The 26,698-nt window shown below is 45.3% G+C and overlaps 1 protein-coding gene across 1 annotated transcript in view; it reads right to left on the bottom strand.

Moving 5' to 3' along the window:
* The window catches only part of TOP6BL (TOP6B like initiator of meiotic double strand breaks), a 2,412,394-nt gene that overhangs the window by 2,361,844 nt on the left and 23,852 nt on the right, over nt 1-26,698 (bottom strand). Inside the window, exon 2 of the mRNA XM_085627714.1 lies at nt 11,144-11,285. Coding sequence (XP_085483840.1) covers nt 11,144-11,285 — 142 coding nt within the window. The remainder of the gene's footprint in view (nt 1-11,143; nt 11,286-26,698) is intronic.

The following is a 26,698-nucleotide window of genomic DNA, read 5'->3' as shown; positions in this document are numbered from 1 at the left end:
CATGTGACTATCTTATTCACCATCAGCCAGGCCTACTTCCATAGTAAAATCGCGAGTGGCTGGCAAAGGGTACGTTAGAAATATCAAAGCCATGCATGTTCAACATGAAGCCAGGTATGGAAGGAAAGCTTGGGGGCGATAGTGTGAATAGCGCAGGTGGCATTCAGTTCGCTGCTTTCGGGAATGAAACAGCCTGCAAGTTAAATTGTCAGTTTATGGTAGTGCTGCACGACCTGAAAGGTATCAGTGTTTGTGCGCTTTACCTGCGCACCAAATGACGCTACACCAGGGACACACTCTTTTCTTATTAGGCACGGGGAGATTAAGCGATTCTCCCAGAAAATTATTCTTAGTTGCCGGAAATAATTTGGTTTGTATCCTGAGCAATGCTGGTTATGATTAATGTAACTTAGCACGCCACTAAAAGTGTTGTACAACTCACGCACTCTCGCGGTTGCTTAGTGTGGAGAAGCACAAGCGTAGTCGATTTCTAGCCAAATTAACCCTCTTTGCAACACTAATCAATATTGTAATAATGTATGCTTAGTGGTGTGAATGCAGCTCTAGGATGAGCGTTCGTAGCTCACTGTTGACTATTAAGGGCTTTAAGATATACATTGCAAGTAACAAAAGGATGCCTCCTTTGAAACAGTAACCTGCTGACCTATTTACATCATACGCACTCTGGAATCTACTTGGCACACGCTCTTTGCAGCGGGCATATGTAGCCCTCTGCACTAAGTACACCGAAGTCAAAACCTCCACTATACAAAATCTTGACCTTTCTCCAGGAAGATAACGAATCACACGAGTTATCTTGACATTTGTGTGAGGCCTGGAATTGCCGTGGAAAGAAACGCAGCATCCGGTGCCATGACTGAAACAAATTACACAGTGGTGCACACTTTGTTCTAGGAGGCAAGGAGCACCGAGTATACAAGGGACCCCGAATTCCACCGTTCAGACTATGCAGTTTCCAACTGGAAATAACTTCCTGGTCCCGGGGTGCGCCTGGCGGGCTATTGTAGAGCTGGGAGCGGCCCGGGGAAGGTTAGCGCTCCCCGGGTGCAGGGAAGGACAAAGCTGGGCGCTGCAAATTTATTCAGTGCCAGGGAGGGGCAGCGACTTTGCAGAAGCCCCTCTTGCACGGGAACGTGTGGGCGATAAAAGTATTGAAAATGGAGAAGTGGGTCTAGCTTTTGCCTGAGTGACCCGTTGGTAGAAAAGCTTAATTTGGAACCCAGAGGCGCGAGTTCCAATCCCAGGTGTTACACAATTGTGTGCTCCTAGACACTTCGCCTTAGCTTCCTGTGCCTTGGTCCTCTCAAAACACAGTTATTGGGGGCACAGTGACCGCGAAGTGCATTGCTGCGGCTCAAGCACATGGGCAGCTGGACATCGTCGCGCCAGTCCTGTGTTGGACCGCGTCACGGCGCCTTGTCTCAGCGAGGGATTCTCCTGTGTCGAAGTTTGATTTGTAAACTTGAGGATGCGTGCCCGCCAAGAAGGTCTGCAGAGGAGCTCCGGTTGGATTACGCGGTATAACAGCTACCAACTGCACACAAAAGCTGCTTGAATTCTGGCCGCTCGTGTTGTGTCCTGGGCCCCTGCACTCTGCTTTTGCAGCGAACACGCATAACGCTTAATTACCGGAATTATACTGTGTCAATAAAATTTCGCAGGGCCTTTTGTCATTAGCGCGACACTATGGACTCATTAGAAGTTGCTGGGAGGATTCCCATAGACATGGGAACACTATGCTATATTGAAGTTTATGGAACCGATCTCTTCCAAATGTTAAACTTGTTTAGTCCTGTAGCCCCATCACGTGCCCACCCACCAATCAATGATCGATACCACTACGATTGCAGGATCTATGAAAACAAAAACCCGGTGACCGGAAGCTGATGCTGCTGAGGGAAAAGGCTCCCAGCTGACTGGGCAACGAGGCTCGAACCCTGGTTCCCTGCACCGAGTCGGCGGTGCAGCCAGCGGACCACACCGCCCACGGGATCTCGTCACGCAGGTCCAGGGGGTGCTGTACCTAGCATCGTATTTACATTACGTATTCCGGCCCGGGGGGTTTAAGTGATTTGCCCAGAAACACCAGGTGTGGGCGCGGCCACGGGGCTCTGTACATGGCCCGTATCCACATTACATATTCAGGTACTTGGGCCTTGCAGACTTACACAACCCATTCGCGCCATTTCCCCCGCATCACAAGGGGACCCCAGTAATCGGGCAAAGTCCATAACTACGCCCGACAAATGAAACCGGTCCACATCCCAACCAAGCCAAGCTGTCTAGTGATGCCTTTATATACTTGGGAATTCCTGTATTTAAATTCAATGTTGGAGCAGCCTGGCGGGGTTGTTCGAGCATCTAGCGTGACCAGATTGTCTGCCAGTAGTGGTGATGTCAAAGTTGACACAATCTTGTCGAACCCAGGGATTAGAGTTGTTACTCTTTCTACTGCCACAATATCTTCACAAATTAATGACCTACAACCCCGAACATGGTGAATCCAGTGAATTGTCTTGTTCAGTAGGGAGTCTTTGGTCTCTATGACCGAGGCTTTGCTGGGTTTTGGGACGTTAATCATTGTAATGAGACCAAGACTGGCATTATCTTTGGGGGGGGCGCTAGAGGGTGCACAGCAGGAGCATCTCCGCCGGCCGAGTACATAATCCGACCAAAATCCTGGTTATGGTATGCCATCACGCCCACGAAGAAGAAGCACCTAAGCATTAAAGGTGGCGTGGTGCTGCCCAAATTGAGTGGAAAAGGCGACGGGAGCAGCGATCTGAACTTGTGGCTGTGTTCAACGGGGAGAAAATAACGACTGCCGGGAGCGGCTGGCAGTGCCCGACAGACTGCGACATTGCCGTAATGCATGCAGTGCGTGGAGAGAAGGGATCGGATGCCGAAATGAGATGGTGAAAAGTGGCAGACCCAATAAATATGCCTGAGAGACGATCGCGGGCCCGGGTACCTCGACAGGCGGTTGGCCGTGCAGGCAAGCAACCGCTGCTCCCAGAGTGGCAAGGAGAAAGCGAGGATGCAGAAGATCGAGGTGAGGAGAGCCGCATGCGAAAGTTAGGTGCCGCAGAGACCACTGCGTGTGTGGAGAGTCGTGAAGTGCGGCCTACCTGAGTAGAGGTAAGCACATCGCCAGATGATCAAAGGAGACTCCAGGTGCTGGGAGCCTGGTAACATCCCGGCCGATGAACTGCGTGTGGCCCACTGAGAGAAAGGAGCGCGGCAGTGAGCTACAAGTCTAGTGCACTGCTGGGACTGGGCTGAGTGAAGGGACACTCTAGAGAGTTGCTGAATCCCGACCTGTAGAGCTTTCCTGGCCTGACTGAGGCGATCCTAGCGTTGAAGCATAACAAACACAATTGTCGATCCCTGTCCCGCAACTGACCGCCACCCTGCCGCTTCCGACCACGCGCGACCATTTCCGCGCCCCCCCCCCCGTGGTATCCGACAACAGGGCCCCTGTACTACCCGGGCTTAACCCAGGGACGGGGCCGGGGGGGGGAGGCAAGAGCATGGACATACCGTAATGACTGGCGGCGGCGACGACGATCCCGACAACGACCCTGGCGGCGGCGAATACGCGTGGCCGGGCAGGAGCGGCGCGCAGGAAGCAGAGGAGGAACTGGGCGAGAGGGACGCCTATGTAGGGGGGAGCTAGCCTCGCCCCCCTAACGGCCCGCCTCCACCTGCACACTCATTGGGAGATCTCCTCCCTGGGCGCGGCCTCGCGCGCGAGGCAGAAGGAGGGGGAAGGCTGCGACGGGCAGCCACTAGAAAGCTGCCCTGCTGATGTCCCACTGCGTGGGACGCGGGCAGCGACAGTCCTGCCGCTCCTTTCACTGCTCCTTAATCCACACAGATTCAGACTGCATGCACGTCTTTTCATATTTTACGAGCCGCTTTTCTTTCACTCCGGCAATTGTTCATTTATGCTGTGGAGTGGCTTGGCGCTGTCTGTTAGAATGAGGTGAGTCACGGTTATGTTCAGGCACCACAATGGGGATCAGTTTTACTTTAGGATTCCGATTACCCAAGCTTCGTCCATGATTGGTCACCTCAACGCAAACTGTAATCCTAATCCCAGCAAGCCATTTTCCACGCTGGATTTTTGCAGTTTTTGGGAAATTCAGTGCCGGAGTCAGAGCTGCGCGGCGGTCGGCGGGCTCTTCCGCAATCCACAGCCCACTCCCTCACCTCCCACTGTCTAATCAGGAGGTCTGGAACTAGCGCGAAGGCAAGGGAGTGCTCCGGTTGTTGCCACCCACTGCCCTCCCCCCTTGCCATTTATTTCAGTGGCGCGCTGCTGAAGTCTCGTGGGCCACAGCATAGGCGCCCCATTTGAAAACAGCCATTTTCCGCTTTCTCTGGTCACTCCCTTCAGGATGACATCACTCCTCTCGCATGTGCTTCGAGGGAGAGCAATAGTCCTCGCCCCGGCCAGCACATGCGCAGGAGGTGTCTCTGACCTGTGACCTTGCTCCTTCCTAGGAAAAAACAAAACACAAAACAGAATTTTTGATTTGTGTTCAAGTCCGACTGTTGTTTTTGCAATTGTCACCCCGAGTGGGAAGGGTCTGTCCAGACGTGGGTCCCGTACTCTCCATGCCACTGGAATCAAGCTATCCTGGCTGAAGAGGGGTGAAACCCCGAAACCGGTCCTAGGATGCTCGTTTCCAGTCCAGGGAGGGGCTGGACTGTTCCCAAGAGGCACAGGGTCAAAACTGATTTGCATATGGCTGGGTTCAAAATGGAACGGCATCGTGAGCAAAAACGATGGATTTAGGCCCAGATTCTGTACTGGGGTAAATGTATGACATTGTTCTGCATTCTGTCCATCAACTCTTGTTTTTGCAATTGTCACCCCGAGTGGGAAGGGTATGCCCAGACATGGGTCCCGTACTCTCCATGCCACTGGAATCAAGCTATCCTGGCTGCAGAGGGGTGAAATCCCGAAACAGGTCCTAGGATGCTTGTTTCCAGTCCAGGGAGGACCTGGCTTGGCAGTTCGGACTGGACTGTTCCCATGAGGCACATTGTCTTTATATACTAACATCCCCCAAGATGGAGCCCTGTCTGCCATTCAAGAAATTTTACTTTCTGAACATGACATTACTAATGCTCCCTTCATCCTCCAATGTCTTAACATCATACTAGCAGAGAACTATTTTGAGTTCAATAACAAATACTACCAAAAAACCCAAGGAGTCAGCATGGGAGCCGACTGTGCCCCCAGTGTAGCTTGTTTATATATGGGTACATTTGAAAAAACTAACATCTACAACGAAATAGCCCCCTTTTTTTAGAACGTCTGTGCCTGGTCCCGCTTCATAGAAGATATTTTTTTCATCTGGAAGGGGGACCAGACATCCCTTGACGACTTCATTCAATGGATTAACCTGGCTGATGAGAATCTTACATTTACTGCTCATTCTAGCAACAGCAGGGTTGAATTCCTCGATGTATGGGTGGAGCACAAAGATAGCCAACTATTTGTCTCCCTATACACCAAACCGACTGCGAGGAACACATTGCTTCAATTTGATAGCTATCATCCCCGCCCACTGTCAGAGGGAAGGTGTTCCCTTTAGTCAATTTCTCCGTCTCCGGAGAAACTGTTCTGAGATGAAAGATTTTTTGTTCCAGGCTGATCTTTTAAAAACCAAACTTCTGAATAGGGGCTACCCCTCCAAATTGGTTAAGAATTCATGCACAAAGAGCCAGATATTACAATCGTGAATCTATGTTCCAACAAAAGGAGGAAAAACCTTTGGATCGTTTGGTCTGTGTGACCAAACACTCAAATATCAACCATAAAATACGGCAGACCATCAATTCACTCTGGTATCTTTTGAATATGGATGACGATAACAAATTGCCTAAACTGCTTTTTGCCTTCAGAAGGAACAAAAACCTCAGGAATTACCTGGTTCGAGGCAAGATTTCAGACCCTCCTTCTTCCCGGCAAATCTCTATTACTGGCCTCCCTCTATTACAGGTAACCACCGATGTGGCTCCTGTCAAGCCTGTCCCAATTCCCTTGTAGGGCAAACCATCAGCATCAACAAGCGAATCATCAATTTGACCGGAATGACCAACTGTCGTACATCCAACATCATTTACGTGATTCTATGCCCCTGTGATTTGGCTTATATTGGCGAATCTGGCAGGGAATGTAGACTCAGGATGGGCGAGCACAAATCTAATATTCGTATTAAGAAACTCAGCGCCCCGTTGGTCTCTCACTGGATTGAATACTGTCATACTGAGCAGGACCTTAAATGGTCTATAGTGGAAAAGATACATACCCCCATGGGTAAGGATCCTACCACCATCCGAAAGAAGAGAGGTTTTTGGGATTTATCTCTTAAATGTAGTAGCCCAAGGCCTTAATGAAATTTGTCCCTGGGAAAATGCTATTACTTGATTAGACCACTACCTTACATTCTCTCTCTCATTATAGAGATACTGGTTCCCTCCGGGCGTATTTGGCCCTTTTTCCTAAACTGTCTGTTTGAGTATGTCTCATATTTTGCTTCTTTTACACCAAGTGGTTGTGTAAAAATCTCCTTCCCCACAGCCTCCTTAGAAGTGCGCTTATCACGCGCTCTGTTCCAATATGGCTGCCGTGTTTTTGATCTAATGTATGGTCTTCGGCTGAAGTCCTCTTTCGATTTTTAGATCCATGCTCGCTCGCCCGAGATTTTCGACCGTCCAGCCTCCTCGATTCTTAACAGCATTTAAATATCGGCTCCTGAAGAATTTCTACCGGAAGCCTTTTTGCCCCTACTCGGATGATGCTACCCGGTCATCTCCCTCATCGTTGCTAAACTACCCACGGTAAGAACGTCCGTGTGTGCTACTCGGATTCCCTGTGTGGCTATTTTAATCTGACCCCGCTCTCTATACTCTACCTCTCAACGCTGTTATTCGGCCTTTGTCTGAAGTGAAACCCGCGTAGTAATTACTGCCCACGTTATCGACCCTCACGCTGACCTCTAACCACTATGCTCTTTTTCAACGCTTGTTTAAGTTTTTTATCTTGTTCCCATACACATACATGAAGAGACAGAACCAACAGTCAGCCTCATTTTGCTATATATATACATCTTATTTAGCTGTCCATATAATATTTTTTACCATCTTATGCTGTTCGTTTTCCATCACGCGCTCTGTTCCAATATGGCCGCCGTGTTTTGTTCTAATGAAATACCCTTGGCTGAAGTCTTTTTTCGATTTTTAGATCTATGCTCACTCACGCGAGATTTCCTACCGTCCAGCCTCCCCGACTCTCAACAGCATTTAAATATCGGCTCCCGAAGAAACTCATCCGGAAGCCTTTTTGCCTCTACTCGGGTGATGCTATCCGGTCATCTTCCTCATCGCTGTTAAATTACCCACGGTAAGAACGTCCATGCGCGCCACCTGGATTCCCTGTGTGGCTATTCTAATCTGGCCCCGCTTTCCATACTCTATCTTTTAGCGCTGTAATTCGGCCTTTGACTGAAGGGAAACGCTCATAGTTATTACTGCCCACGTTATCGACCCCCGCGTTGATCCTTAACTACTGTGCTCTCTCCCAGCACGTGCTAAGTTCTTTTACCCTGTACACATATATGAAGAGGCAGAGCCAACAGTCAGCCTCATTTTGTTATATATACACACCTTATCTAGTTGTCTATATAATATTTTTTACCATCTTATGCGGTCCGTTTTTTGCAGGAATTAATTCATTCCCCTGTCCGGTGTATTCGACAGACGCATCTAACACTGTTATTGGAACTACCATTTGGCGCTTTTGGCCCCTCAGGCTGGATACTCGCCGTTATATTGTTGCATGATGAACACACCCTGAGCTTGCTGCCCTATTAACTTCTTGGGTAAGCTCTGCCTCTCTTAGCAGCTACTGCGACTCTAATCGCAGCTTCTTTCATGATCCCTATCCTGACTCTATCCCCTTTATGTGTATTTCCTTGCTACAGAATCGCTCTGTTGAGCCCCCTGAGGCCCCGAAAAATTTCCATCCCTAGAGTAGAAGGCTATCTTTAGCCACCTACCTGATTTAAAGGTATTGATTTCTCTCGATATGTAACAGTTGTAACCTATCCCGCATTGTTTTCCTTTTTTTCTTCTTTTTCATTCTAGGCATTTCCTTGACAACCTTTGCACCATTGTGTCATTCTTACTTTTTACTGCATGGGTGATGTATTGTACATTGGTATTTTTCTTGTTTATCTGGACTAACCTCCTCTGAGAAGTTTGTTCTCGGTGCACCTCGGTTTTATCTAATTGGACTATCTTGCGACTATCCTTCCATTTGTATCGGAACCCTACCCTGACTGACACTGATTCCAGACTATTTCAAGTTAGCCCTCTGCACCTTCAGGTTATTATTTTAATCTTTGATTGTATTGATTAACGTTGATTTATGATGTATCAAACCACAGATTTTATTTATGTGTTTCTTAAGTATTTTCTCTCTCTTTTGTATAATTTTGACTGTATTCTAGGTGTCTATTCTGTGTCCCACACGTTTGTTACCACCTGTGCCCTGATGAAGCCCCTCGTGGGCCCAACACAGAAACGTGCGATGGCTTTTATTATCTCGTGCCTACCTGAAGACCCCATCTGTCCTTAAGAATTGAGAGAGCACGAGTTTTTTGGAATTATTATTTTGTGAAATTGTTAACCTTCCAATATTGATGGTTTTAACCCATGTATGAAATAATTTGGTTAATTGAAATTAAGTGTTTGTTGAATAAATGAGTATGTTGTGGGAATTAATGTGTGTTTGAATGTCTAGTGTGGGGCCTATACATGTTTGCATCATGCAATTTATCATTTATTCTTTTTTCTCAATGACCATCATCTTGACTCTTTATATTTAAATAAACTGATTTTGATAATCCTTTATCCTACGTCCTTTTGCTCCCTTGTGTCAGTCACGATTTGTGGTTGTCTATTTAATCCAGACCCAGCTTTGGGCTTATTTATATCTCTTTGCTGTAGGCAGTTGGTAATTTCTATTGATCCCATGAGGCACAGGGTCAAGACTGATTTGCATATGGCTGGGTTCAAACTGGAAGGGCATGGTGAGCAAAAAACGATGGATTTAGGCCCAGATCTCTGTACTGGGGTGAATGTATGACATTGTTCTGCATTCTGTCCATCAACTGTTTTTGCACCGGGCAGTGAGCACTTCATTTGAGGCTGCTCCATTGTGTGTGGTGTCTCTCTTGTCTCCTCCCCGTCCTCGTCCCTAGTCTAGTGGGGCAACGCTCCTTTCGCCCCTATGCACCAGCTGCCACTGGATGGCACACACGCTGTGATGCATTTTTGGATTAGGATTTTCACATTTATTATTACAAAAAAAGTTACTGGCACAGGCCTTAACTTTTACCCACCTCTGCAGTTTAGACCACAGTTGCCAAGTTGACTTTTCCAGCCAAAATAGCGTTTTAGGCAAAAGCATGTAACATTTTTGGTGCCAGTAGTTTCACTTGTAACACTGCAACAATGACTGACTCAAAACTATCTCAGAACATAAACTGCTGTCTGTTATGGATGTACTTGATATCCGTTTGAGACTTGAATAACACACTCACCACAATCTCAGCAGGGTGCGAGACAAACCTTCCAAGAAAGGATCCGTGCAAAACAGGAGCTACTTTGTGATAGAAACACAGCGAGGGGGGGTGAACGTTCCATGACGAATGTACAGAACATTCTCACAATCTTTCACGCGTCCCCTAAAGACAGTTACAAGCACAAAACTCACCATTCATTGAAAGAACACATTTAAATACAAAGGCAGACTTATGGCATTTGTTAATGTTTGCATCAATGTTCTTGTCATTTTGAAAATCATGATTGTCACGTACTTTGGCTTGCTTATGAATAAATGGGTTCAGTCAAATTTTCAGCAAGTACGGTTTTCGCTGGGTCGAATAAGCATGCGCACACTCCGGTGACTTGTACTTACTATGACTCTTTTGCAGGCAGCGACTCTGCTAAGCAAGCGGACTGCAAGTCACCATGGCAGTTCAGATTTACCGCACGCCTCCTTAGTTCAGGGGGCGGCTGTCCTCAAGTCTGCTGTTGTCCAATCAGTGACAGATTGTCCTCTGCGGCCACTGCAACTGCGGTCACTGACTCCATGACGTGAAGCTGAGCTCTGTGATGAATAATTAACTTCACCGTGGGACAAACACCATAAGATAGCGGCCTGGGCAGGTGCAAGCAGCAGGCAGTGCTGCAAGAGCTAAGACTGCGGCGGCCCCAGCACACCAGTAGCCAGCCCAAGCCGCTTCCTCCCAAAACAAACTCCCCGCGTTCTCAAGCAGGACGTGACATCCCCTCCCCTTGGCGCCAGACTAATGGATGTATCAGACTGGCCTGGGCACTACCGCGATGTCAGGCTGTGTGAGACCTGCAACGCGGAAATCAAAATGAAACATTGTTGCATTGTGCAGCGAGCCTAACAGCAGCATCAACTCTGCGGCAAGATCCAAGCCTGCAGCGGGAACAGCGCGCACACGCCATGTAGGGCACGCTGCCAGCTGCCACACTTCACTCCTTGATATAGTTTAGGCAGCGCTAGGGAGGCTGAGGTACTATGCAAATGAGTGACAATGCATTTCAGTGCAGTGATGCGGATCACCACACTGAAATGCTTTAGTCTAACTCCTAATGCGTGATACTTGGCAGAACTGTGGCAGAACTGTATCAGGTGGACATGCAGCAACATCATCAACCCCAACAAAGAGATCACAAGATGCAAGAAAGGAAACAAGACACTAGGATGTCCGCTCCCAAGAATATGAACATCACTGTAATAAAAACCTTGCCCAAACTCCATTCACCCTCCTCTTGAGAAACGGATTCATTTTGCAAATCATCAATTTGCATCTCCAGATCCGTGTTATTTTGGATAGCTCAGTCTCTGAGTGGGTGGGATAAGTGGCACTCCCACATTTTAATTATCATGCACCTCTAAAGAGCAGTGTTTCTTTGTTTTGTACTTAGTATCACACAACATAAATCCACATGTATACATTTCCACTTAGGATGTGGTTTTAAACAAACAAACACATACGCAAATACTTACCGGTTGCAAAACACTGAAGTTGGTTTACATCACGTTTCAAGCTCTCTGCATTAATAGCAATGAATAGAGTTCCTTCTGGACAATACATTCTTGCTAGTTTTCCATTTTTACACTTTATGTGAACGAACAAGCATTCAAAAATCTGGAGACAAACAAAGACAATAATCATTTTCATATAATGTAGACAAAAGTATAAATATGGCCAATCAATTGTGGCAACATCTTTATCAAAATTAAGCAACTATTACTTAACCCAAGTCTACTTTGTCTGTTAGATGACAGATTTAAAAAATCTGAAAACTGGGCAGGTGTTGGGAGTATTGCCAATTTGCACATTTTAAGGAACTGGCAGTGTAATAACTCCCGTTCTTACAGTTGAACTTTTCAGTAATATCAAGCATTTTCTACAAGTTTATCAGTGCAATACAAGCAAGAGAAATGTATTTATGTTATCGTCATTTCTCCAATGGGTCTGTTTGTTTCGGGTATTTTAGGTATTTCTAGCTAAATGTATCCAGTACTCTAACGAAATCTACTACTTATGAATGCATTACTCGGTTGTGTCAGCCTTGTTATACGCAAAAGTCTCACCCGGACGCAGGATCAGGATGCGAAGCTCAACTGCTGACTCCACAGTCTCATTTCATACTGCTGTCTGATTCACTTTAACGTACACACTGTACCTTCTTTCTCATTGCAGAACGTCAACCCACAAGCTGCCGTCCTTGCAATTCCTTGCGAGCTACCATTAAAATTCATGCCGTTTTCACAGGTTTATCGTTTGATTTCCACTCAGACTTTTAAGCCACAGAAAAAACACAGAATTATGCCGTTTCTGCGTTATTGGAAGAGGGTGTTTGACAATTTGGCAAAGTGGCAACCTGGTATCAACAAGCATTTGCGATGCAATCGGTCTCGCCTTTGGGACCTTATAAGTATTTAGCTATGCAGCGCATTAGCCTGGGTGCTGAAACATCTACTGTTCTTTAACATGGAGGGAAAGTAAGCACCAAACTGCGTGACACGCCAGGTATGGGAACACATGGAGAGAAATATTGCCTTTCAGCCGGAAATGGTATAGACCAAAGCTCTGTTTTTAATATAAAATCAGGGCCTTCGGTGGTCATATCACTGAAAATACAAGATTTGAAAAAAATATTATTGTCTACAGATGCTCGTGGTAGACAATTTCTATAGACTGGAATCTAGAGAATGCTAAAGTGATTCTGGTATTTACTGACGTCACGCCGTTCGCCGCATCGTCGCATCGGTCGTCGCCCAGTCGGCGTGTATCAACAAATATTAGGTGAGTCTTGCTGCACCCACTCCGCCCTGTCCCTGTCCCTGGGCAGTACCAGGTCGACGGGGCCCTGTGGCTCGGAATTACCACGGGCGGAGGGGGCGCAAGATCGATGCATTGGGGGCGCAGCGTTGGCGACTTGTGTTGTGTTTACATCTATCTGTCCTCGCGACTCGTCTCGCTCCACCTTCCGCCACGAGCCCTCGCCCAGGGTTCCATGACGTTTCCCCGTTCTATTCTGGAACCTTGGGCGAGGGTGACGGTTGGAGGGACAGTTGACAACTTCTTGGTAGATTGTCAGACGCCTCTTGGTGTCAGGGCTTATCTGGATTAAACTTTATTTATTCAACCATTACCTGCTTCCGGAATTCCATCTCCACAAATTGGCGACGAGTGCTGGGGTTGGACCTGGAAATAGAGAGGAGGGTGAGGAACTGTCTGGCTTGTGAAAACTCTGATAAGTCACAGCATACCTTGAAACCACCCCTTCAACCACTATCCAATCCTTGCATGCCATGGACGAGATTGGGAATTAACATTTTTGGCCCCATTTGGGAAAAGGGAGAGCAAGTTTATCTCATCGTCTTGGTGGATCATTTTTCTAAATGGCCAGAAGTGGAAATTGTGCAATCTGCTGATGCTAAAGCCATCATCAAGTTCTTAAAAAGTGTATTCATGAGGGAAGGGTTGCCCAAGTGTATTGTAACTGACAATGGTCCACAGTTCGTTTCTGACAACTTTAAGCGGTTTGTCAATGACAATGGCATTTCTCACAAGACTACCTCCCTGTACCACCCTGCTGGTAATGGTGCAGTGGAAAGGTTTAACCGTGTTGTGAAAGGGATTGTGCAATTGGCCAATCATAATGATCTCTCGTGGAGGAAGGAATTGACTCACAACTTGTGGGCTTTCCGTGTGACACCCTGCGAGTCTACTGGCTCTAGTCCCTTTGTGTTATTGAGAGGCAGAACACCTATCACCAAAGACTGTATTGGGTGGTCATTCCCAAAGAAAGTCGATTGGTCTATGGAATCGGTTAACGACAAAATTACACAAACTCAGCAAAAGAGTAAAGACCATCATGACTTCAAACATGCATGCAAACATGTCAACATTCAAGTAGGACAGTGGGTTAGAGTCAAGAGTAGTGGTTTTATCAAAAAAGGATTTAGCCGTTATTCGCAACCCCTTATGGTCAAGGAAATCTTTTGTAATTCTGCACTCTTGAGTGATGGAAAGGTGTGGCATTTGTCGTCTCTGTCATTGTGCCGGGGAGATGGTACCTTGCCCCCACAGTACTCTGATCCAGGGTGGAGGAGTGTCGGCACCTCTTCTAGATATGATTGGATTCTTGACGACGACATCCACCAGGGATATTACCATGTAGGTAGTGAGGTTCCTCCCTTAAACGATCCTGAGGAGGGCACCAGTGGCGGTCCTGTCTTGAAGGAGAATTCCACCAGTCTCAGTGACTCTAGTGTTTTTTCCAAAGATCAACCTATTTCTGAGAGTTCCGCTGAGGAGACCATTGTTCGCACGTCATATGACTCCACTACTCGAAGTGCGGACGATACTCCCCAAGTTGGAATTTCAGACATGCCTCAAGATGGTTCCCCCCCTCATGAGCTCGACGTTGGTGCTTCCAATGTCAAAGAGTCCACCATTAGTAGACATAGGAGAGAAATAATTCCTCCAAAAAAGTTACAAGATTTTGTATGTGATTAATTATATTTTGTTTTGTATCCTTTGCACTTATGGCATTCCTGTAATCATATTGTCCTTACAGTTGCTCACTCTACTTTGTGTTTACCGCTCCTCTTGTTTTTATTTTTCCTGTAAATGAGGAGATGTGTTGTGTTTACATCTATCTGTCCTCGCGACTCGTCTCGCGCCACCTTCCGCCACGAGCCCTCGCCCAGGGTTCCATGACGTTTCCTCGTTCTATTCTGGAACCTTGGGCGAGGGTGACGGTTGGAGGGACAGTTGACAACTTCTTGGTAGATTGTCAGACGCCTCTTGGTGTCAGGGCTTATCTGGATTAAACTTTATTTATTCAACCATTACCTGCTTCCGGAATTCCATCTCCACAACTTGCTGCGCTGGTTTGCATCGCGGGGCCATTATTGAGCTTGATAGTAGCTTGTGTAGCGTGAGTACTAGCGGGATCCCTGCTTGCACTTTACATGCTGAAACGTCGTTAAAGGTTGAGCTCACGTAATCGCCCTTTTCTGGGAGGGGGGCCGTGAGCTGCACAGCCGCCTCTGGTGCGGTACTGCGGGTCCGGCCTCGTGGCCGCATTCCCATCTGGGAAAAATCACTTATTCTCCCCGCAATGTAGATACGTGGGCTGCATAGGGTGTAACACACGCATCACAATTAAGTGAGGCATTAGTGGTTCAGTGGTAGGCCCGGGTTCGATTCCCGGCCAATGCAGCAGATATTTCTGGCCTAATGGCTAGGGCGCTTGACCTGGGGGATTGGGTTCGAGTCTCGGTAATGACGCTGAGCATCCTGTGATTCTGGGCAATCACTTAATATCCCTGTGCGTGAAGGGCGCTCAGCGGTTGCGGGCGGCAGCGAGAGCCGTTTTGCGGGCTCAGAAATGGCAACGCGAGGGGATGGTAGCCAGGTTCGAGCCCCCCTTTAGCTTCTAAAGGGGCGGACCGGGGAACGGATTTCGTGGCTAGCGGTAACATCCGTTGTGGTATTCTAAATTGCCCGGCAAAGCGTGGCGGCCCTGCCAGGCATGATAGCAGCATGCCAACGAGGTCAGTTTACTGTAAATGCTTTGGCGCTCCAATATGTCGTGTGCGCCTGAGGATGAGGCACAAATGAGCAATAATGCGGTAGAATGGGAATATGTATTTGGTATTGCGGGGGAGAGTGCGAGACCCACGCGGTCGAGGATTGGATAGCGGGGAAGTAGGCCGAATAGGCACGCGAGCGCACACGAATGGGCTCCTTACACGCTGCAGCCGACCACACCATCATGCTTGGGTTACAGAACTGGCGTATGCACGCGCAGACGGGTCCCGCGGGGGTAAAAATATCGGCGAGGCCTATACGGGCTCTTGCGTCGCGCTCGCCGACCTCGGGGTGAATATGCGTCGCTAGTGTTGTTACTAAGTGCTCTCATCCCCCCCTTGTTTGCCTTCTTATGTGAGTATGGGAGGTTTAGGCGAATAGCCCCCCCCACCCCCCGAGGAGATGCTGTGGCATGACCTTTAGAGCTGTCGACTTTGGACCTGGAGAAGCCAGTTCGAGTCACGGCCTGGTAAAAGTGTGCATAACTAATAAAAATGTAAATGAATAAAACGCACAGCCTACATTTATTATTATCGCAGGACACCGCATCAACTAAGACCTGATTGAGGGGGGCGTGCCACCCCCCCCCCCCCCATCCGCAAGTTAAGTAAAATGGGTTTCCGGACCTGTTTGGGGGCTAATTATCACACAGGTCACAGGTAGGAGGCTTGGAACACGCAGGCAAAGGCACACAAATTGTGGACGGTTTAAATCATATTGTCGCCTCAGGTGCAAGAGTTTTCACGTCAGCTTGGGGGGGGGTGGTTGTGTGGGTGGTGCAGTTCAGAACACAAAATCTCCTCCTGCTTCCACGGACGGAATGATTTCACAGTCACACACACATACACACATCACACGCTGGTGGGGCCCATAACACCAACATTCATTCACATCAATCTATCCGTGCCTACAGGGGAGAGGGGTCTTCGATTTCCCTTCCGAACTACAGATTTATTTCCCTTTGATGGAGGAGACCACTTCTATTTAATTTCATCCTAACCATTCCTCCATCCGGAGGCCAACTGGATCATTTAGTTAATCTAGGGATTTTGATGTTAAACACTTCAATTCTTATGCTAATAAAATATACATTTCAAGAAATAACCACCCGACACAGATCTACAAACAATCAATTTCTTTATCTAATTTAAATTTTCATGTTAAAATCCTAACATGTGCAATACATCTTGAGTCATAATTACCTATTCTGGCTAATTGTCGTTCTCTAAGTCAGAATCGGGTCCTCAGAAAATCATCAAAGAGTCTAGCGTCCCGTCCTCTGCTGTCAGTGTCGTGAATAGCATCGATCAGGGTGCGTCTCGAGATCATAGGGTGGTAACCGGAGGCTAATTTCCCTCTCTGGACTACTAATATTTATACTAAAATTTTGCATATAAAGGAAACATTTTATAATTTCTAGTCATTTCATTGGCTGAATTCAGCCCCGTCCCAAGAATTTAAGCAACATTTTTTAATGTTCATATTCGGATGATGTATTCAACCAGGTGTATGGGAAAATCGTTCCCAGGTTAGGAATGTATCAGTCTATTGTGGAAAAGGTGGCTTTTGGTTCCAAACTAGTAACATTTTCATCCGTGTTCAGGGACATTGGCTTCTCGCCCAGAGTAGTCTTCATGGACCTGGTACAGGGGTTCAAGGAGAGGTTGCTACGTAGTCAGTGCAGACGCCCTCCTCTGCTGTCAATCGCATGAAGTCATGTACTTTAGTGTGGATTCAGTTGGCGGCCATCTTTTAGCAGGCCGAAATTGTCAACTTAAGGTAAAGAAACACAAAACATAATTAATACATGGAAATGAATAAAACAATGTTATTCCCTTGCTAATAGCCTTATGTGTATGTATTTATCTAGCCATATGCGATATTAAAGCCGTTAAATGCAGGTTTATTTAGGCGCAAATCACATAAACATTGCTTAAACTAAACATATAATTTTAATATGCGTACAGACTTAATTCACCTATTAATTTAGCCATGCAAATGCGTTCCCACGTATGTTCTCTTGATTAATAAGGTTGATTAGTTTATCACAGCACACAGTTTAATTATTAAATTTATTTTTAGTCGTTTTAATATAAACATATATAAATGGATTGGGTATACCAAATAATGTTATTTTACCCGCTCCAGCAATCCCCCCTTTGGTGATTTTATCACCACCAAACAACCCACAAATTTCAATTTGGTTTCCCCTTTTTCAGAAGTTTGAAATGTCTTTTTGCTTAATTTAAAATTCAGTTTCCCTTTCATCTTCTCTCTCGGTTCCATCATACATGCTCTCCTTCCATTCTTCCATTTCTATTTCATTGAGATCTTTTTCTGGTTCCTTTTCTCTCTTTTTGTAAATTTCTCTTTTAACCTTCTTTTTATTCCTTCTATATCTACAGCACATACATCCTAATCTAAGTAATAATAATACAAAAATCACACAGGTTAATGGAAATAATATTTTCCCTATTATAGTACTACCTAATTTACCTAAGAAGGCTTTTATAGCAGCCATCTTATTACTAATTCTAGTCCAGATACTTTCAACCTCCAGTGGTTTTATTTCGTCATGCAATTCTGTAATATTTTTGATATAGACTTTTAGATCTCTGCTTTCGTCAGGAATGTAAGTGCAACAATGTTGAACTTTCAGCACTCCACCCTCTTTTGCCAATAGAATATCAAGGGCAAGTTGATTTTGCATAATCATAGCACGCATGGCAACCAATTCAGTGTTTACTAATAGAAATCCTCCAGCTGTGCTTGTTGACAGTCGATCCACAATAGTGGACAGTTTCCGAATATTATTTGCATTCAAAGATATTCCCACTGCTGGTATCAAGGCTCCAAAAATATCACCTACAATTTCTAACCATGTTTCTCTTCTGCTACGCATTAGTAGGTTATTTGGTCCACTATTTTCTACTCTATCCATGTGAAAGATCTTGGGAAAGACCAGGCCTACATAACATGTGCCATACCAATGGTCAGGCAGCCTGTAATAAGCCTTGTTCCCACAAATATAATACAATCCAGGGAAAACTGGGTCTTCTCCACCTCTAAATCCCCATTCAGATGCAATGAAGTATGTATCATGACACTCACTTGTCCCTATGTATATGTAATCATACTGGGATCTTTCTCTCATGATGCATAATTTGCCTTTCTGTGGTGAATCTATAGCTATGGTTGGTCTAACATCACCTTGTTTTTCCTTGTTCCCATCTATTGCCCACATTTTTTCCCCTTTTTTATGTTCTTCTGCATTCTTGTGTATTTTCAATCTTCTCTCCTCAACCATATCCAAGAATGTTTTCTCTTCTGGTTACAAACTGCAAGTTAAATTGTTCTTAAAAATATATTCTAGGGTTAATCCTTTAGTTTCTATGAAAATTTCTCCTAATGTATTAGCATCTTTAGCTGGATTTAATTCTTTATTCATGGGCAATCGTCCAAGAATATTATCTATGTTAGACAAATTGTACTCTAATTTTCCTACTTGATAAAATATACTAGTAAAAACGCTACATGTTATTCCATAAGTTGCTGGGAGGTGATGATAAGTCACCCCTTCTGACACAGATGCAGGTAATTGCATGCAGACGTAGCAATCTCTTACTTCCATTGTTTTAACATATTCATACAACAGTTTTGAAAACACATTGCTAGAGAAATCATTGATTGATCTATCTTGATGCACATGCTCTGTGCTTGTTCTAACTGGTATTACTTTTTGTGAGTTTTTCACTATATTAGTCATGTTCTCAGTATGTCCTGCTAATGTATCTAGAGTTACTTTGAAAGAGATCAAAAGAGCGAGTACGCTCCAAAGGAGCATTAATAGTCCTGTACAACAGCAACATGTCTTGCACCATCTTCTCACGAAGGTACATCTACTCTTGTTATCATCTATGTTAGGCATCTTGTTAGATCTAACCGTGTCTTTAGCTTCTTCAACTCCGCCTCCTTTAGCTTTTTAAAAGCTAAACTATCAGATGGTCCAAATATTGTAATTTTCTTATTCAATCCTATGTATTCCTACAAGGATCGCCAAAATTACTCAGCTTGGCCTTTGGTCGTTTTTCACTTCTTTCTCGTCATCCACATGCAGGATTTCCTGATCTTCCGCTTCTTCTCCAATGTCGGATAAGATAACTCTCAGGATTCCCCAGTCTCTTCTTCTTTTATCAGTTTCAGCCAAGTCTCCTCTGGATTTCCTTGACTATCTGCCTCTTCTTGTTCAGGCAGTGCCACGTACGTCCATTCAGGTGACTTATATTTCTGATTTGGCTTCTCTGCTCGTTTGTTTGCTTCTGATACTTCTGTTTCTCCCTCTTTCTCTGGATGCTGACTAGTTACTTCATTAACTTGTTCAGCCTCTGAGGGTTTAGCTCGTGTCAATCTGTATCTTAATTTCTTAATTTTATTTGGCCAAATATCTCCTTTGGCGCTCCTTCTTGTTTTGCGGTCCTTGCCGTTTCTCTCCTCGATCCAAGTTCTCTTTCTCAGAACCTGACCTTCTGGTATCTCTGTTTCGCTGTCCTCAGATTCTGTTTCATTTGATTTTTCCTTTTCAGAAGTCTCTTTTTCCACCTCTTTAGTTGGCTCTACTTCTGTCCCTCCTCGGGTCTCCGGCACGCAATCTTCTTGCTGACTTATTGTCCCTTCACCTGTCTGGATGTTGCAGTTCCCTACACCTCCTCGGGGATTTTCCGCAATCTGTCCCTCTCTTTCTACAACTGTCCCTTCCTCTTCTTCTTCCAGTATTTTCTCAGGTGGAATTTCTTCTACTCTCTCATTTGGTGTAAATGTTGTTTCTGACTGAATGTTCTTTTCTTTCCTTTTCTTCTTTCTGTGTTCACCACTTGCGTTTTGCTCGTCTCCAGAATCTGAAGTGTCTGAAATCTGCAATCTTTTCCTCAGAATTTCCTCTCTGGGGGTCTAAACTAGTCTTGGCTCATTTCCCCCCCTTTCAGGGTTTTCTTTTGTTTTTGTGTTTTCACTGCTTGACTCATCACTTGATTCTGATTCGTCAAAGTATTCTTTTCCAATGCCGTCTGCTGGATTTGGAACTCTCAGAGTGTGACTAGCATGTATCCAGTTCTTCAGTCCTGCACACTTTACAGCAGTTGTTGTAGTTAGAATGACCGGTCTGGGCCTTCCCCACCTTGGAACCAGGCAGTTCCTTCTTCTGTGTACCTTTATCCTTACCCAGTCCCCTGGGCTCAAATCATGGGCTGGTTTTGTTTCAAGAGTGGTGGCATCCGCTCCAACCTGGTGAAACACAGAATGAACTGCGTCAGCCAGGCCTTTACAGTAATCCAAAATCATGTCATCAGTTATAGTCATCAGCTTGTTGACTGGCACAAACACATGTCTCATGGCACGTCCCATGATGATCTCATGTGGACTCAAACCTGTGGTTCTATCTGGAGTAGACCTAATGGTCATCAAGACCAGAGGCAAGACATCAGGCCATTTCAAACCTGTGGCCAAACACATTTTTCCAATTCTATTTTTGATGGTACCATTCATTTGCTCGACCACACCAGAAGCCTCTGGTCGGTAGGCACAATGCAGTTTCTGTTGTACACCCAATGCTTCACAAATCAGTTTCCTGATCTCATTGTAGAAATGTCCTCCTCTGTCTGATTCAATGGTTATTGGGAACCCGTACCTTGGGATAAATTCCCTCAACAACAGCTTGACCACTGTGATTCCATCGTTTCTTCTGGTCGGGTATGCCTCCACCCACCTAGAGAACAGACAAACTACCACCAATACATACCGCAGTTTGTTGTAAGGGGGCATTTCAATAAAATCTACTTGCATTCTAGTGAAAGGTCCTCCTTCCCGACCTATGGTACCCAGACTCACCACTGTTTTTCTTCCTGGATTGTACTGTTGACATGTCAAACATCTCTGACAGAGACTTTCTGCAATCAGCCTGAATTTTGGATTATACCAGGTCTGTTTAAAGGCCCTTATCATGGCATCCCTTCCCAGATGTCCTTGGCCATGATACATCCGTGCCATGGTTGACATCATGCTATCAGGCATTACTGGTCTTCCATCTCGATATACCCACACATGATCCTTTTCTCTGGGGGCACATCCTGCCTTTACCCACTGTCTCATTTCCTCATCCCCTGCTTCATCCTGCAGTTGCCTCACTTCTTCCCATGTTCCCACAACATTAGTAAACATTATGGAGCAAGAAGACATTTCCTTTTCTTTTGACCGATTGATCGAATATTTGTTTCGGGCACAATACTGAGCCATGTCATTTGCAAACCGGTTTCCAGTAGTGATGTAATCACTACCCTGTCCATGAGCAGCACATTTCACCACAGCCAATTCTTTGGGCATCTTTATCGCCTCAAGCAATTTTCCCACTACTTCTGCATTCCTTATGGGAGTTCCACTTGAGGTCAGGAAACCTCTTTGCAGCCATAGTTGGCCAAAATCGTGGACAACTCCGAAGCCATACTGGCTGTCAGTCATCACAGTCACTCTTGCATTTCTCCCAATCTTGCATGCTTTGTTTAAAGCCACTATTTCTGCTACTTGAGCGGATCTAACTCCTTTCAAGGGTGATGCCTCTACAACTGCTGCAAATGTACACACTGCATAGGCTGCACTCAACACTCCCTCTTCCGTTCTCAGACAGGATCCATCCACGAAAAACACATGATCACTTTCTGGCAGTGGTAAGTCTTTTATATCAGGACGAGGTTTCGTGCAATAATCAAGCACATCCAGACAATCATGATCAGCTTCCTCTCTTATCTCCACTCTCTCTGCATCAGGCAAAAGTGTAGCTGGATTCACATTCACACATCTTTCCAGACTCACATTGTTCGCACCTATAATGACTTTTTCATACTTAGTCAGCCGACTATGTGACATGAACTGTGTTCGACTCCTTGTCAAAAGGATCGCCACACTATGGGGTACAAACACTTTTACTGGATACCCCATCACAATTCCCTCACTCTGTTCCAGGCTTCGGCATGTAGCCGCTACCGCTTTCAGACATCCTGACAGACCTATTGCCACTGGATCTAGCATTGATGAGAAATAGGCTATTGGCCTTCTTTGTCTTCCATGTTTCTGTATCAACACTGAAAGTGCACACCCATTTCGCTCACTACAGTATAGCTCAAACTCCTTTTCATAGTCTGGCATACCTAGTGCAGGTGCTTCACAAAGACTGTTCTTCAGCTGTTTGAATGCTGCTAGTTCTTCTTTGTTTAGTTCAAGGCGGTCTTTCACCTCACTTTTTGTCAATTTCACCAATGGCTTGGCAATCAGTGAGAAGTTACTTATCCACTGACGACAGTACCCAACCATTCCTAGGAACATTCTTACTTCTCTTTGGGTCATTGGAGCTCTCATTCCTCTAATGATTCGGATTCTGTCTATGGTCACTCTCCTTAGGCCTTTCTCAATATTATGACCCAAGTATGTCACTTCCTTCTTACAGTACTGCAGCTTTGCTGGAGATACCTTAAGTCCTCCATCTGCCAGGTGATTTAGCAAAGCTATGGTGTCTGCTTCACAAGCTTCTTGTGTCTTTGACGGCACCAATAGGTCGTCAATATACTGGACCAAAACTGAATTTTCAGGCATGCTAGGGCTTTCCAAAGATTTCTTTAACAGCTGATTGAAAATGGAAGGGCTTTCTGTGTACCCCTGTGGGATTCGGCACCATGCCAAAATACGGTTTCCAAACCTGAATGCAAAAAGTGGCTGGCTGTCATGATGTAAAGGTATGGAAAAGAAAGCATGACACAAATCAATTACTGTATACCATTCTGCATCATGTGGGATCTGATACAAAATTACTGAAGGATTTGGAACAATTGGACAACAGGAGATGACAATTTTGTTAACCTTTCTCAAATCTTGTACAATCCTGAATTTCCCACTTGGCTTTTTCAGTCCCATGATAGGCGAATTACATGGACTGCTCATTATTTCCCTCAGCACTCCTTGCTGGATCATTTTCTCAATTGAAGGGGTTACCCCTGCTATTATTTCTGGGGTCAGTCTGTACTGTGGAATGTTGGGGTAAACAGCTCCCTCTTTTACAGCAATTCTCACTGGGTCTACATTTATCATCAGGCCTACATCTGCCACAGTGAAGTCCCAGACTGCTGCTTTCACTGTCTGTTTCAATTCTGGGGGCAATTCATCTGGATTGAATACAGCATAGGTTGCAGCAACCTCGCACTCTCGATTAGCTATGGTCATTTTATACAGGACATCCTCATCTGGTGTTTCAAAGGCTATTCCGTCTGGTGTACAGAATATGGTGCAATTCATTTTGCACAACAAATCCCTTCCTAATAGATTCACAGGACTGGTGTCACACACCACAAATCTATGCATGTCTGAGAATTTCCCTATTCTGACCTTTACAGGATCAGTAAGGTACGTTTTTATCTGGGTGTTTGACACACCAACTACTTGGATTGTTTCATCCGAAAGAGGAAGATTTTTCACATCTGCTGATCTGACAGTGGATCGTGTAGCTCCAGTGTCTACTAAGAAAGTAATGTTTTCATCATTAACTTTCCCATCTACAAATGGTCCTGTCTGATCTTTTTCTAGAGATGCGCCAAGTACGCACTCTGCTTCCTCTTCTCGGCACCGTCAATAGATTTCTTCTGGCTCACTTTCATCATTGTGCATCCAATATTGTAACACAGCGCTCGCGCGTTGCGGTTTGTTTACCTGTTCTTCATTGTAGAATCCTGTTTCCTTGCTATACCTTTGTATACTTCGGCTCTGTGGTAAGGGTGGTTTTGGCACTTGATTCTGTAGACCGACAGCCTTCTGCTGTTGCGGCGATGGGCCACTCCCCTCACACTGCACCTGTGGATTCAATGACAGATTTTCATCATTAGCAAGGGGTGGATTTTTACACTCGGATTTCCAATGTCCTAGCCTGCCACAATTGTGACAAGGGAACTTCTTCTTGGCTTCTTCAATGTTACCCTTACCCTTTCCTGGACCGAACTTCGATTTTATGCCTGGATTATTGGCCTGTTCTATTAGCTGAGCTTCCTGCCTCTCTGCAACCTTTACTTGAGCCCACATTGCTTTCTTTTTTAATTTCCGCTGTTTTGCCTCAATTTCATCACTAAAGTATTTAGCATGTCTCAGGATCTCATCTATTTTCTTACTCTGCCAGTCCACTGTGTGCTGCCTGATCATGTCCCCAATCTCAGGACGCAGACCATACACAAATCAGTACACAAAATGACTCAGGTCCCTTTCTCCCAGGCTGTCATCCCCACTAAACTGTTTGAACGCCAGAATTAGCCTCTCACAATATGCGTGGACTGACTCTTTCGCTTCTTGATGTGTTCGATCTATTTTAACCCAATCTGTTCTTTTGGGGGCACTTTATTCTTCAAGAAGGCCATGACCTGTTCATACTTCTTCATGACCTCCGGGTCTGGAGCTCCTGTTTTGGGATCTCTCAGGTATTCTTTAGTGGGCCAGTCTATGACTATCTTACATTCTGTCCACAAGTCTGCTGGCACTATTATATCAAACAGGCTATTTAGATCAATCCACAACACTTTTGACAATTTCACAAATCTGTCTACCTGTCTGTACCACTCGACCGGCTTTTCCCGTAATCGAGGGAAATCATTGGTAAATGACAAAATGTCCTGTCTGGTCCATGGGACATGCACATATCCTCCTCCTGGAATCTCTCTCATAGATAACTCCATTACCACTTTTTCCTTTTCTCTCACAGGAAATGCTGGGAATGTTCTGTCTGAGATGTCATCTCGCTTTCTATACCACCTGCTCTTCCACTTATCCACATCTCCCCATTTCCTTAATACTGTGATTATGTCCCTAATCTGCCCTATTCGTCCTGCAGCGTTCAGATTCTCAATGTCTTTTTCTGTAAAATCCACTTGGTAGGGTTTTTGTAATGCCTTTACCTTGTCCATGTCAATTCCCATTTCACTCGCTATTTCTGCTAGTCTGTCATGTAAATTCTTTGCTCTCCAGGTGATGCTTTTGCAGAGGAACAATAGTTCCTCATCTTGGTAGTTTTTCAGCTTTTCTGTAGGAATTGTCCCTACTATTAGTTCTTCTAACACCATTCTCAGCTTTGCAACATCAATGGTATGTGATTCCTTTTCTTTATCCTGCAAACCTTTTAGCCAGTCATTCAAATCTTCAGTAGTTATGCTCACTGACAATAAAATGGATTCTTTGACACAGGAAGTTCACCTTTACGCATAGCATGTCCCCAGGAACTTTTTTTTGTTTTCATCAGGGACTGTTCTGTCTGTCTTTGGTTCACATATGGAACTGTTAGCCCTTGCTCACTGTTTTTCTGCTTCTCAAAAATAGGCATAACCGGACCTATGGTCACAGGAACTCTAACGGCTTCTATATTTTTCGTTAGTTCCCTTATTTTCTCAGTCAATTCTAAGGTAGTTTCCGCTAGTTCTCTAGAATTTTCATTCTCAGCCTTAGTTTCTTTTTCTTTTAGTGAATTTCTCCGTTTTACTTCTGGGGTCATAACTTCTGTTTTAATGATTCTCAGGGTCTCCCTTACTGGTGTTCCTGTAGTGGGTGTTTCTGGTTCCTGTCTGTATGGAGGCGGGCTTTTGTAAAACATATCATCTAAAACATCGTCATCTGTATCACTAGCCCCATACCTCCGGGTTTCTACATGATTTCTTTTTTCTAGACATTTTCTTCCTCCCCTTTCTCCTTCCGTTCTAAGAGGAAATACTCCTTCTGTCATACTGGCATCTCGCCACCACCTCATTCTATCGCTATGAGTTTCTCAATCGTTCGGCCGCCCGAACATGTACCTGTACCGGGATCCATTTCTCTGTTTTTCTCGCTCATGCATCTCATCTTCCCACTCGGTCAATTGCGTAGGCCTAGGTCGCGGATCTAAACTCATCATCCGTTCCCGTAAATTCCTTAATATGGCCAAATTAAAAGACCCATCCTCAGGAAACGCTAGAACTCCGTCTTCCTTTGTATATTTTGCCCAATTGTCTAACCAAATACAGGTATGATACCCATATTTCGCAACCATAAAGGATGCGGTGGTCTTTGCCGGAGGAAGTAACTGTCCTTCCCTCGTCACAATTTTCTTGTCCTTTACAAATATATTCTTCAATTTACTAAACACAGACTTTTTCTTTCTCTCGGGTGAATGATAATACATTTTCCCGTCTTCTGTGAACTCTTTTAGTCTTCTATACCTCGGTTTGATCTTTAATCCAATAGTAGCGCGACTCTTACTCATGCACCAATCCTGGCGCGTCTACGTCACTGTCACAACTTCCAATCCCTGCGCGACTCACACTAACGCACCAATCCTGGAGCGTCTACGTCGTTGACACAACTTCCAATCCCTGCGCGACTCACACCAACGCACCAATCATGGA

This window comes from Triturus cristatus, chromosome 9 (assembly GCF_964204655.1).
Source record: "Triturus cristatus chromosome 9, aTriCri1.1, whole genome shotgun sequence".
Taxonomy (NCBI): Eukaryota; Metazoa; Chordata; class Amphibia; order Caudata; family Salamandridae; genus Triturus; species Triturus cristatus.
The sequence above is the reverse complement of the archived record's forward strand: the minus strand, read 5'-3'. Positions and strand labels throughout refer to the sequence as shown.